Raw genomic sequence first — 14,458 nt, forward strand, 5'->3', positions numbered from 1 at the left:
TTTCTCCTTGTCATTCGGCCTTATCTCCAACAAAACATTAGAAAAGCTAATTCGATAATCTTTCAATTTATCTGGAGGAATAAAACTCATTATTTACGACGTTCTCATCTTATTAAAGATTATGATAAAGGAGGAATTAGAGCTTTAGATTTTGAGGCTCTGATTGGTTCCTTTAGAATAAACTGGCTAAAGACCTATTTGTCTCATTCCAACTCCATGTGGTTTCATTAAAATCAATATTTAAAAAATTAGGTGGTTTAGATTTCTTGCTTAAATGTGATTTTGAATTAACCAAGATTCCCATTTCATTGTCTAACTTTCATAAACAAGTTTTACACTTTTGGAAAATGATATTTACCCACAATTTTACCCCACATGGATCCCTAGTGTGGAATAACAGATCAATATTACTGAATAGAAAATCTATTTTTAAAACTGACTGGTATGAGAAAATTATTCTATTTGTAACTGACTTGATGGATAGTAATGGTGTTTTGTTAAATCATAGAGATTTTACCCACACATTTAATCTGAACTGTTCTTATATTGAATATGTAAAAGTATGCAGAGATATTCCTGTAGCTCTGCTCCATCTCATCCAAAACACCTTGAGATTTTCAAGTGTTGCTTCATCTTTACCTACATTGAAGATTGGAGAATATATTGTGACTGACAAAAAGTGTAATAATGGTATGCTTGTGACTGCTTTCAAATCTAAATTATTTAATGATTACAATAATATTTTTTTTGGTAACAACTAATTTGTCTTTTATTGAGAAAGCGTTTTCTAAGTATGTTAAATGGCCGGTTTTCACCAAAGGTGAAAGAGACTCATTTTAAATCTCTCACATATTTATCCCGTGGCTGAATTTTTGCACAAACGATTTAAATTTGATTTAACATGTTGTGCCTTTTGCGAATGTGCAGAGGAATCCATAAGTCATCTCTTTTTTTTTCTGTCCTTTTTCTTTTAAACTTTGGAAAGATGTTAAAAACTGGTTATGTCTCAAACTTGAAGACATCCCTGAGATAAATATCACCCACATTTTGTATTATGTTGATAACCTTGATGATCAAATATCTGATATGGTAAATATTGTTTTATTTAACAGATGTTTGTTAAATATCATATACATTGCTGTAAATGGAGAGGTTCTACTCCTTGTTTTGATTTTTTTATTAATCAGTTTAAGATGTTTTATGCTTCCCTGAAACTTTTGAAAACTAGTTATGCAAAAAAGTCACTGACAGTATCTCTACTTTTCTTTTGTTTTGAATCTTGCTTAGTTTTTAGTCATTTGCCTTACAGTTTGTTGTTTTTTCTGTCTGTATTTTCAGCCCCTTGTGTCTTATTTACCTATGTTGTAATGTTCTTTGTACCTCAACGAGTCTTTGTATACTGTTCGCATTAAAAAAAAATAATAATAATATTTAAAGTTTCTATAATTGGGGCAAAAGCAACAATTAACAAATTCATCTCAGAAAAATAAAGTTTTCTGTCAATAACCTCCATGGATCAGTTCATGAGTTAATATTCAAACAGTCTGGAAGGTTCTGTGACCTCTGACCCTTTTAAGGCACCATAAACATGGAATGTTTTCACTAAAACAGGAAAAATTTCATCTCCAGTGGCGACGAGGAAATAACATTTTAGAGCCGAATCTTCAAACTGGTTCCAGAGATTCATGACCGGACCGGTACCGCCAGACAATGAAAACGCTGACATAAAGTCAAGCCTCTAACCTGACCTTTGACCCCAAACACGTCATTTTCTGATGCTGCAGCAGAACTTCTACTAAAGACTTGAACTCCAGCTTCACTCTTCAGGACGGGTTTCTGGACAGAAACCCGTCCAGAACCAGAGAACCAGCATGGAGAACCAAGATGGCGGAGCGTCTGCAGCCGGTTGAACTTAAAGTCCAAGCTGCTCGGTTTGGACTCGGTTAAACTTTAATGAGGTTCTGTTTGATCTGGACGCCGTCCAACATCAAGTCTGTCATTCTGACTCCACTGCAGCTTCTGGTCCAGAACAGAACCAGAACAGAACCAGAACAGAACCTCTCATTTTCACCTTGACTTTCGGATCTCGGTCCGTTTCCTCCAATCCTCTCTGGTTCCTCTGTGATCCAATAAACCAAATCAGTTTTAAGAAAGTTCTTCTGGTTCCAGGTTCTGGATCCTGGTTCTGAGTTTATCACATCTACCTCTACGGCGTAACATTAGTGCCAAATTTAAGACTATTGTGACCCAGCAGCAGCTACTTCCTTGTAGCAGGAGGCTAGTTCTATTCTGGACCCAGTTTCTGATCCGATTGATCCGCCGACATCTGGAACTGATCAATCAGCTCTGGAGAGTACTAGCTAGTATTAGCTCTGGAGAGGCTAACAACTAGCATGTCCAGGATGGACACCTAGTGGGTAGCCTCCTTCTTCTGTTGGAAATTAGCACAGCTAGGCTAGGATTAGCATTGCATAGGCTATCCTATCCAAGGCTAACGTGCAACAGAAACAGAAAGTATGCTAGTAGGTGATCAGCCTTGGTATGCTAGTCACTAGCCTCTCTAAAGCTAACACTAGTCAGCTCTCTCCTGATTTGCCGAACGCTAAATGAAATGAACAATCTGCCTCTGGTCAGACGTCACCAACATCTGGTAACAGCTAATCTGCATGTTGAAACGTTTCCACGGCGACAGGATTAAGATACATCAATTATAAAGTTTCATCACAACATCGACGCTACAATAAAACGAGTTGGCAGTGAGCAGCGGCTACACGTCGAAGACGTCGACATGATCTCCAGAGGTGAACTTGTCCTCCAGCAGCAGCTTCATCAGTTTGGCAGAAGACGCCTCGCAGGTCAGCAGCTGACCCTGAGCGAACATGTTGGAGAACGTCTTCTTGATGCTCGGGTCGGCCGTCTTGGTCCGGGCCTCCACCTGCATCCCAGTGTCCAGCGGTCCTGGTTCAGGAGAGACAAAGGAGACGCATCAACAGCTACAAACAGAGAGAGGCTAGCATAAAGCTATGTAGGGCTAGCATAAAGCCAGGTAGGGCTAGCATAAAGCTATGTAGGGCTAGCATAAAGCTATGTAGGGCTAGCATAAAGCCATGTAGGGTTAGCATAAAGCCAGGTAGGGCTAACATAAAGCTATGTAGGGCTAGCATAAAGCCATGTAGGGCTAGCATAAAGCCAGGTAGGGCTAACATAGAGTCAGGTAGGGCTAACATAAAGCCAGGTAGGGCTAACATAAAGCCAGGTAGGGCTAGCATAAAGCCATGTAGGGCTAACATAAAGTTATGTAGGGCTAGCATAAAGCCATGTAGGGCTAGCATAAAGAAAGGGAGGGCTAACATAGAGTCAGGTAGGGCTAACATAAAGCCAGGTAGGGCTAACATAAAGCTATGTAGGGCTAGCATAAAGCTATGTAGGGCTAGCATAAAGCCAGGTAGGGCTAGCATAAAGCCAGGTAGGGCTAGCATAAAGCCAGGTAGGGCTAACATAAAGCCAGGTAGGGCTAGCATAAAGCCATGTAGGGCTAACATAAAGCTATGTAGGGCTAGCATAAAGCCATGTAGGGCTAGCATAAAGCCAGGTAGGGCTAACATAGAGTCAGGTAGGGCTAACATAAAGCCAGGTAGGGCTAACATAAAGCTATGTAGGGCTAGCATAAAGCCATGTAGGGCTAGCATAAAGCTATGTAGGGCTAGCATAAAGCCAGGTAGGGCTAACATAGAGTCAGGTAGGGCTAACATAAAGCCAGGTAGGGCTAACATAAAGCTATGTAGGGCTAGCTTACAGCCTACCTGGAGAGTAGCTGAGCACGCGCAGCTCCGGCTCCTCCTCGGCCAGGACCTTGAACATCATGTCTCTCGCCGCCTTGCCGCTGCAGTAAAGGCTCCAGGAGCGGAATGGCTTCAGGGCGCAGAGCGACGACACGTTGATGACGCAGCGGCGCAGCCCGGCGCGCGGCGGGAAGGCCTGCAGCAGCCGCGCCGTCAGGCACATGGCGGAGCTGACGTTCAGCGACAGGTAGGCGTCCACCTCGGCCAAGTCCGTGAAGCCCGTCACGAACTTAGAGACGTCGCCCAGAGAAGCTGCGGGCAGAGAGGGAGCTTAGAGCGGTTCCGGTCCAACCAGAACGCGGCGCTGGTTCTGACCCAAAGCCAGAGACCCGCCAGGCGGGTTCGATCCACCAGATCAATGATCCGGATCATTAATGGTTCCGCCAATCAGCTGCAGCGATACTAATGGGAATCTATCAGTTTCATATTTTATGTGTAACATTTATTTTCTGTAATCAATAAATCTTTTAAAATTATTTTCATAAATGTTTACATGTAATAAATAAATCTAAGTGTTTTGTATTTCCAGAACATTTAAATATTTTTCATTTATGTCTAATTTATTTAAATTTTTTATCTGAAAATCTTCCAGTTTTTCATCTGTAATGTTTTGCTTTTTGTTCATATAAAGATATAAACTTTATGTCTCCTTTCAAAACCTATTCTAATAATTATAGCATTAATAATACTAATAACATCAATAATAATATCATTAATATTAACATCAATAATAATATTAATATTAATAACATCAACAATAACATTAATAACATCAACATTAATAATATTAATATTAACATTAATAACATTAATAGTAATATTAACATTAATAACATTATTAATAACGTTAATAATAAGCATGTGTTTCCTCACCAGCGTTATTAATCACTATTATTTTCTCCATTTCATCATTAAAAACTTCTCTGCTTTTTCTCTCGATCTTCTCCAGACTCTCCTCCTTCCCTACATCCGCCTCCACCAGCTCCACCTTCAGTCCGGTTCGGCCCGCCTCGGACTCGGTCAGCTGGGCCCGGACGGCCCGCAGGTCGGCCCCGGAGCGGGCCACCAGAACCAGCGCCGAACCGGGCCGAACCAGGCGGCACAGGTCCAGGGCCACGGCCCGGCCGAAGCCTCTGGAGGCCCCGGTGATGACGCACAGAGCCCGGCCCAGGTCCGCGGCAGGAGGCATGGTGAGGAGTCGGTTCGGATCAGCGGTTCTTCTTCTGCGGTTCCTCGGCCTGCTGCCGCCCTGTCGCCCCCTCCTGGTTTTATACGGGAGCGCCGGGCGCTCTGTCGGCAGAGACGATCTCTGATTCGCAGCGGGGCGAGTGGATCCGGAGCAGATGGTCCCGCCCATCAGAACCTCAGTCAGCGGTTCTGTAATTATTCATAAAACTGTTTCTGTTGATTTTAACTTTCTGCTGCTGCTCCATCGCTTCTTGTGATGCGTAACCATGGCAACTGTGGGACGTGTTTAGCTGATTGCCTGAACTTTGACCCCGACTCAGCTCCATGGATCCAGAAGGCAGAAGCTGAACCTCGTGAACCTCATGATCCCCTCATGATCCCCTCGTGATCCCCTCGTGATCCCCGACTCCAGCATCGCTAACAGGACGCCAAAGCAAAAGCAAAGGAAGCGATGAGCAGATCCACCAACTGATGCAGTGAAGGGAAAATCTGCTTTTCTGCTCTGACTGGACAACAAGGCAGTGAGACGTTAGCATCACTTGGTCATCAGTCTTCAGTCAGAGGCTCCTGTGGAGCCACTGGAACACTGACTGCTACTGGAGATCCTTTAATAACCACATTTTGAATCATCTTGATGTGACTTGTGACGACGGTTGGTACCAGCAGTACCACGAGTTCCTGCCGGTCACGGTGGTTTTGACCCGGTTCATCTCTACATACCGACCCAGAACCCCTGAAGGCGCCTGGTTCTGAAAGCAGCCTGTGTGGCGCCATCGGTTCTGGTTCTGATCCGTGGAGAATTGGGTTTTTAAGGCAGAGACGATTCTTAGAGTGAATAGTTACATTAGGATTTGATCATAAACTGAGTTTTAAATGTTTGATTTGGAAAAAGTGTTTGTTTATAGATTTAGCTTCTGGTTTTGGTTGCATGACATCATTTATGAATGAAACTGAACCGTAACTCCAGATTCCAGTCAGACTGACGGGAAACGGACAGAAAATAAAACAAACTCTGGACTCCAGACCCGCTAACAAAGAGCTAGCTGTGCTAACCCCAGAGCATTAACGCTAATATTAGCTTTGCTAACGTTAAAACTTGATATCAATGGTATTTAGCAGAAGCTAAAGCTAATGCACTAAATTGAACCATGTTAATTTTCAGCAACTGAGGCTCTGAAATGATTCATAAATGTAAATTTGTATTTTTATTTCATTAGCATCCAATGAGCTAAACGCGCTAAGTGTTCTGTCTTAACTTTCGTTCATGGATTCATCATTTCATTTGTTCATTTGTTGTTTACTAGTCATTTCATTCAAACTTCAGTTCAGATGTTGAATTTCATTCAACTCAAAATTTTACAAAAGATAATTTAGCTCTTCAGAGTTTAAGCTATGTGCGCTAAACGTTCACAGAGTTAGCTAATGCGCTAAAATATTAGCTCCGCTGTTAGCGCATTAGCAACCAGTTTTTCACCTCCAGTGTTTTAAAACCTGACTTCCATGGTTGTCTGGAGGCCCAGCGGCCCGGTTCTGGTGCTGAGCGGGTCCAGTTTCCCATGATGATGGGATCCAGGTGGGAACTGGGCTTCGTTTCTCTGTGGTTCCGGGTTTGGGCCCGCGGCGCCAGAGCAGAAACAGTTCAGCAGAACTGTTCCCCCTTCCAGAACCAGAACCGGGTCCTGATGTCACTCAGTCTGGATCTAACTTTATTACAAAACGTTTCTGATTTCAAACAAAGTCCAGTTGGTTTGGTGAAAAGAACATTTTGGTTCTGCTTGTTTCAAATCAGATTCTGAGATCCAGGAAACAGAAACTAAAATAAATCACATCCAGATTGTTGGACCGAACCAGAACATCCCATCAGGTAACGACTCTAAACACAGAAACGGGTCGGACCGGGCCACGGAGCGGATCATGACCCGATCTGAAGAAAGTGGGTTCAGATCAGAACCACCAAACGGTTCCAGTATCAGTTACATCAGAACCGTTTCCTGTGTTATTTCTAAATGACATCAGCTGCAACGTCACAAACATCCACGTGAAAAACGATTCACAGCTTCAGGAGTTTTGGGTCATTTTAGGCCAAATGAAGGCAGAACAATCATTCTGAGTCTTTGATGATCTGTGTTTCCTGCCAGAGGTTTGGCTCAGAGGAACGCGGGCAGCCACGAGTCGGGTCACACGTCTCCGGCTCAAAGGCGTCTCTGTCTCACTGCCTGACCGACGGCGAGCGGCTGAGGTCAGAACCTGAAGGCGTCCGTTCATCCAGCAGCGACGCAGAAAATCCACCAGACCGGAACCCGGAACCGGCTCCAAACCAGGAGTCAAACCTGCAGCTCATCACGATGTCACGGTGTGAGATCAAAGCAGCAGAAATCCGTCCAATCAGAACGTCTCCAGAGACCCGAACCAGGAAATGGAGGAAAACAGAGGAAGAACCAGAAGCTCTGGAGGAGCTGCAGAGCCCGCGGCTCAGGTTGCACCAAGGTAAATAATACGACCATTAGGTCCCTAAAGGGGCCACTAAGGTCACATGACTGATGCAACTCATGAGCTGCTAACAGTGAATAAAATATTTTCAATTATTTTCTTGTCAAAACATTTGAACTTTTCAAACTTTTGGGTCAGAAAACAAACCAAACATTTTGTTATTTTCCTGGGTTTATTTTTATAATTAAAATGTTCTCACAAAGTGATCGATCAGCTTGTTCATCTGATCACGTTTATTGGACATAAACAGCAGAAACCGATGAAAACTGAAACTGAACTTCAGTTCAGAGCCTGTAAAATCTCTAGAAAACCAAAAACAACATTAAACTTTAAAAAACGTCTCAGAATCTAAACTACAAACTTCATGGACAAAAGTTTTAAAGCCATTTTTAGACTTTCTTCCTTTTTTCTACTTTTAATGAAAGTTTTTTGCATTTTCTTCCCAAATGTTTTCTTGGCTCATGAGATGAAACTGGATCAACTGGATCTATTCAGATGAGAAGCAAACAAATGCAGACGTGATGGATCCTCATCATGATGTGTGATGAATGAATGAATCGACAGCAGGACGGCGACCCGATGCTGACCCGAGTTCAGGTCCCAGAACCAGCAGCGGTTCCGGTTCTGGTCCTACATGTGGGACTCGCTGTGCGCGCGCCTGTCGTTCTCCAGGTCGCTGTCCTGGGAGATCAGCTTGTAGGGTTTCTTCCTCTCCTTCTCCTCCACCACAGAGTTCCCCATCTCCACGTCTCGGCTGCGCAGCTCGTGTCGGGACAGGAACTCCACGATGCCGGCGCCGATCGAGTCTCCCAGGACGTTGGTGGTGGTCCGAAGGCGGTCCCTGAGCGGAGAGACGGGTTCTGGTTAGTTCCCTGTTTGGTTTGCTGCGGCGCAAAACCTTCTGCTGATTCTTTAACCGGTAAAAATGAAAATGTTTCAACAGAGACGAGAACAAGAAGGAGTCGTAGAAACGTTTCAGAGAAACTGTCAGTAGAAACATGAAAGGATGCTAATCATTTAGTTAATACTTTAGTTTATAACTTAGTTTATCATTTAGTTTCTCCCTCAGTGAACCTGGAAGTTTTCCTGTTGTCCTGCTGTGAGCAGAACCCGTCCTGAACTGGAGGTCGGCTCCGTTTACCCGTTGCCCCAGTTAGCCGAGCCTTTTACCCATTGCCCCAGTTAGCCGAGCCTTTTACCCATTGCCCCAGTTAGCCGAGCCTTTTACCCGTTGCCCCAGTTAGCCGAGCCTTTTACCCGTTGCCCCAGTTAGCCGAGCCTTTTACCCGTTGCCCCAGTTAGCCGAGCCGTTTCTGGTCCCAGTTTTCTAATTGAAGCGATTAATTTGGGAACCTAATTATGTTTCTATGTTAAAACTCGTGGCTAAAACATTCAACAGGGAAGATGTGGCACGCGGCTCCGGGGAGAAGGAGAAGTGTGTCAGTAGGTGCTGGTAGACGTGGAGCTGCCGTTGACCTTTAAAATGACCCCAGTGGAGCCAGCGGTGACCTTTGACCCGGCCCGCCGGCCAGGTCTGTGTTTATCGTACTCACAGGAACCAATCGACTGCGATGATGAGAGTGATGTCATCAGTAGGAAGCCCGACGGAGGTCAGGACGATCACCATGGTGACCAGCCTGCCTGCGGATGCCGGCGGCGCCGATGCTGGCCGCCGTGGCGGTGATGCTTCAGGAGACAGAAACCAGTGAGTCTTACTGGTCGGGTCGTCCTCCACTGAACCGTCGTCAGGGTTCCGCTCGTTTACCTGATGGTGATGATCTGACCGAAGTTCATCTCCATGTTGTTGACCTGGGCGATGAAGATGGCCGCCAGCGCCTCGTACAGAGCCGTGCCGTCCATGTTGATGGTGGCGCCGACCGGCAGCACGAAGCGCGTGATCCGCTTGTCGATGCGGTTGTTCTCCTCCAGACACTTGAAGGTGACGGGCAGCGTGGCGGAGCTGGACGGACAGGAGAAACGCTTCAGATGGTTATGAATTAGAAATCAGATCATAAACAACATTCATTTTTTGATCTGCCGTTGGACCTTTGGGCAGGACATTTCACCAGCACCACCTGCTGGTGGCCAGCAGGTGGTGCTGTTGCTCGGCGAGCCACTGAAGCAGAGTGATGCATTCTGGGACATTTACTATTCTTCATTTAGCGTCCGGTTGCTTCATGTTGGATCCGTCACCAGGTCAGAGCCTGGTTTTGTTTTGGCTGTGAGTTGAAAGGAGACTTAGAGGAAGACAAGCGGGATTTGAACCTGCAGCTGGGCGTCTGTCCAAGCCTCCGCCGGGTCACAGACACATTTAACCCTTCAAGTCTGAAGCAGAGTGTGGGAAAGTCCCTGACCTGGAAGACGTTCCCAAAGCCGTGACCAGCGCCTGGAGGAGCCCGGCGATGAAGATGAAGGGATTCTGCCGAGTGATGACGAAATACAGCGTGGGCAGGATGAGGACGCCGTGGATCAGCAGCCCGATGATGACGGTGATGGTGTACATGCCCAGCTGGCCTCCCATCTGCGTCAGGTCGTCCATCTCCACGATCTTCCCCGCGATCAGGAACAGGATGCCGACGGGAGCGTACCTGCAAGGAGAGGAAGAGCGGAGTGGCTGCGGGTCGCAGGGCGGCGGCGGCGCGTGGAGACGGACGTTTACCACATGATGATGGCCACCAGGCTCATGATGGCTTCATTCAGGCTGTCGAAGAAGTCTCTGAGGACCTGGCCCTGCTCCTTCATGTTGCCGATTATCAGACCGAAGCACATGGAGAAACCACCAGGCCCAGAGCGTTGACCCCGTTCACCTGGCCAGGTATGGGGATCACCTCCTCCCTGGTGACCTCCATGACCTCCTGGGTGCCGTTGGTGGAGTTGAAGAGCGACTCGTTGACTGTGACCGTCACATGGACCTTCCTCTTTCCATATTTGGTCTTGAACTGTTGGGAGAGGAGAGTTTGAGTTTGATCGTCTCCAGCCGGTTCCTCAGACGGAGGTCGGGTTCTCCTCCTTCACCGGGTCTCAGTCCAACAGAACCTCTACAGGAAGTGAGGAACAGGAAGTGAGGAACAGGAAGTGAGGAACAGGAAGTGAGGAACTGGAGGTCTCTCTGGACCAGAACCTTAGCTGTGACTTTAGCGGATCTGCAGAGGTTTTCCTGCCGCTCAGTTTCAGTTCAAATGAATGAATGAATCGTTTCAGCAAACAGATTCACTTAGTGACTGCATTCGTTTGCCTGTTTCCATGGGAACCACCTGGTTGGACATAAAGTCTCGTTCCTGTCTGATTTATGTTTGATATTCAGATCATAAATGAGGAACCGAGTGAACCGAAATGATTCCTGAAAGATAAAAGCGCCACGCTGTGCAGAGACGCCCTGCAGAGACGCCCTGCAGGCTGTCAGAAGCTGTGATGGAGACGAGGTTAAAGGTCGAGCTCACTGACCTGCTGTGTGCAGGCCTGGACCAGGTTGGGAGGGAACATGTTTCTGAAACGAGACGATGAAAAGCGTTGAGCTGCGACTCGCGGCTGGTTGAACGTTGGGAGCTTTGGGTCTGAAATCACCTGATGAGGTCCAGGAAGGCGTCGGCGGGGCTGACCTGCTCGATGCTCTGCTGCTTCCCAAACTCGTCCTTGGAGCCTTTTCCCGATGGATGATGAGGACGATGATGATCCCGATGAAGACGGCGATGATGGTGGTGGTCATGTAGTAGATCACCGCGCGCATCCCCATCTTTCCTGACGCCTTGCTGTCCAGCGCCGCCATGCCTGAAGCCACAAACGTTTATTATGTGACGACCGCTGGTTTAAAATCACATCCAGACGTGACTGGATGAATCTCTACAGACTCTATGAACTTTGCATAATTAGTCTCTGATATTTTAATGTTTGTCAACAGATATCTTCTAAACTTTTAACATTTTCATCCATAATTATCTGAAAGATTGATTGATTTATCTTTAAAACGACACAAATCATAAATTAACTCTGTTAGAAATAAAAAGATATTTTTGGTCTAAGAAACTAATAATTAAATCTGTTAATGTTGAATTTCAGTTTCCTGTAATTGTTTCTCTCTGTCTTCATTTTGATCTTCATTATAAACTCGACTAAATTTATTCCTGTTTTAAAAATCTACATTTAAAACTTTAAAATACGAAATGTTCAGATTTAAGGTATAAATGACAATATAATGAACAAAACAAAGTGTAGGAGGTGAATAAATGTTAAACTTCTGAATGAACAGACAGGAAGTGCTTTTATTGTGATATCCACAGCAGGAAGTGTCCTTTTAATGTAGCAGTTAGCTTAGCAGTCGGATGATGCTGGAAGTCAGCTACGTTCAGTTTCCAAATAGTTCAGAAAGACATTCATGTGGTCATTAAGATGAGGCTAAAGCTAACTCTAGCAGATTGCTATTAGCCATTAGCATCATAGGATGCTAATGTTCCTTAGAGTGACTTCCTGTCTGTCTCCATCACTTCAGATTAAAACTCCAGTCAGACCTGATTGGTCCAATTGAGACGTTTATCTGATCTTAATGTTTCATCTGGAAGATTCTCTGATTTTACATGAAATGATGGAAAATATTGTTCAGAAATAAATAACAATCTGAGCAATTCCAAACTGAAAGACTTTCTGCCTGAAGGTGTTTCAGGATCTTCATCACTGATGATGACTTTTACTTTCAGACATTTTATTCACATTGAGGCCATTTAAAGGCCGATTGGGTTAGGGTTGGGGTCAGGGTTCATTTCAGACTCAATCTGTTGGGCTGCATGTGGCGCCTGGTAACCTGACGGCGAGCAGCGGATGGATACATGGCGGAGGAATCTGACCGGTGATCAGGCTGGAGACGAGCAGCGGCAGCACCAGCATCTGCAGCATCCTCATCAGAACCTCTCCAGGGAAGGAGAAGTACTTCACCTCCCGGTAGCTCATCCTGTAGGGACGCAGCGCGAAGCCCAGGATGATCCCTGCACAGAGAGGAACCGGTGACTGTCCGCTCGGCCGCGGCGGGACGCGCGGCGGGACGCGCGGCGGGACGCGCGTCCCGCCGCGCGTCCGCCGCTCGGCCGCGGCGGGACGCGCGGCGGGACGCGCGGCGGGACGCCTGCTGAGGGCCACACACCTACGACCACGGCGCCCCCGTGAACAGGACAAACGCGTTCTTCCTCAGGAAGGCCTGGACGTCCTCCTTGGAGATCTCCTCCACTTTCCTCTTGGCCTTCATGGTCCGGATGTGGATCCCTTCCCTGATCCGCTGCATCCTGCTCACACGGAGGAACGCTCCGTTATTCAGCCGGGATTCAAACCCACAACCTCTCACTTCACGGTCTGTTCTGGAAACAGGCTTTTCTAATAAAGAATAAATGAAACGTACTTCCTGTGAGGCAGTGATGTCACCAACATGTCTACCATGAACCGTCACCAAAAACAGTGAACGAATGAAGATTCATTCATTCATGCATTCATTCATCTATGTCACAGTTTAAAACTGAATGTTTAATTAGCTGGTCAACATTTAGCTTCATGCTAGCTCTGATTTAGCGCTAAACATGTAGCTTGCTAACTAATTAGGTTATGAACTAAATATTTAGTTGGAGGTTAAACATTTAGCTTGCTAACTAAATACAAGCTAAATCTTTAGACATTTAGCTCTGAGCTAAATGTTTAGCCATTATGCAAATTTGCTTGCTGATGACCGGAAGTGGAGATGAAAGCATCAGCTGGTCTTACTGGTTTTAACAAAATAACACCCGCTTTTATTTTGACAGTCCACATCCGGTTACTTGAGTACTAGCCAAACAAAGCTAAATATTTAGTGACAAGATAAAATAATAAACCTGTGAAGTTTTTCACAGCATGTTTCTGTCACTCTGACTGTTTGCAGGGAACAGTGGAGGGAACGCGTTCCCACGTCATGTCTGAATATTTCTGATCCCCTCCTGCTGGATGGATGTTGGGCTCCAAAATCTTTTCCAGAAATGTTCAAATCCTGACAGATAAACTGTTTTCAGGTTGAAACTGGAAGCTTTTCCTCAAACTAACTGGGATTCAGATTTCCAGTCAAAGTCAAAGTGAACAAACTGGGACAGCTAACAGTTATTAGCAATCGATTGATCTGTTATTCTGAGGGTTAATCAGTTAATCGGATATTAAAATGGCACAATCATCAAGCCTTTCTATGCAATATATATAATATATGCAATTTTAGAAATTCATTCAAAGATACAAATAAACAATTTAATTCCTTTTAAAAATGAGAACAAACATTGTCTAAACTTTAGTAGCATTGCTTTAGTAAATCAGGTATAACAGCTGAAACAGGTGATGATAAATGTTTTTATCTTAAGGGCAAAATGTATATTTTGTACAGTTTTCAGTTAACAATTAATCGCAGACAAAATTAGAGATGATAATCTTAGTTATCAATTAATCACGATTTAGCCAGAAATGTGATTTAATTTAAAGGTTAAAGTCTGAGGAGCCATTTGATCCAACAGGAGAACCCTGATGATGATGATGATGATGGTGGTGGTGGTGGTGATGAAGATGATGGTGGTGGCGGTGATGAAGACGCTTCCTCTCCTGCTGCATCCTGTCAGTCAGGGAGGATCTGCTCACCTGTCTGCCTCTCGGTCTCAGTGATGCGGCTGCAGAGTCGGAGGAAACTTCCTGATCTGCTGCTGCTGGGCGCTGAGCTGCTTCACCTCCCGCTGCAGCAGAGGGAGGGACGGGACAGGAGGACGGGGCAGGAGACGTCCTCCTGATCCGCTCCGACACGTCACGTCTGTTTGTGAGAATAAACTGAACCGTTTCAGGGAGAAAACAGGAATGAGGTTTGGAGGATGCGCCGCTTCCCGCTGGGGACTCGTGATAGTTCCGGATGGATCCTCAGAGGGAAGCTGCAGCACAATTAGCTGGGAAAGTGGATC

The 14,458-nt window shown here is 45.5% G+C and overlaps 1 protein-coding gene and 1 pseudogene across 1 annotated transcript; both read right to left on the minus strand.

Annotated features, from left to right (window-relative positions):
* Window positions 1-1,425: 1,425 nt before the first annotated feature.
* LOC129354311 (sepiapterin reductase-like) lies at window positions 1,426-5,295 on the minus strand. Its single transcript, XM_055023812.1, has 3 exons — window positions 4,716-5,295; window positions 3,804-4,094; window positions 1,426-2,958 (listed from the first exon to the last, which is right to left on the minus strand). The coding sequence occupies exons 1-3, from the start codon at window positions 5,197-5,199 to the stop codon at window positions 2,768-2,770; spliced, it is 966 nt and encodes a 321-aa protein (XP_054879787.1). The 5' UTR covers window positions 5,200-5,295; the 3' UTR covers window positions 1,426-2,767.
* A 2,397-nt stretch (window positions 5,296-7,692) lies between these two features.
* LOC129354278 (excitatory amino acid transporter 1-like) lies at window positions 7,693-14,226 on the minus strand (annotated as a pseudogene).
* Between the last annotated feature and the right edge of the window lie 232 nt (window positions 14,227-14,458).

This window comes from Poeciliopsis prolifica, unplaced genomic scaffold (genome assembly GCF_027474105.1).
Source record: "Poeciliopsis prolifica strain line A6 unplaced genomic scaffold, Auburn_PproV2 SCAFFOLD107, whole genome shotgun sequence".
NCBI lineage: Eukaryota > Metazoa > Chordata > Actinopteri > Cyprinodontiformes > Poeciliidae > Poeciliopsis > Poeciliopsis prolifica.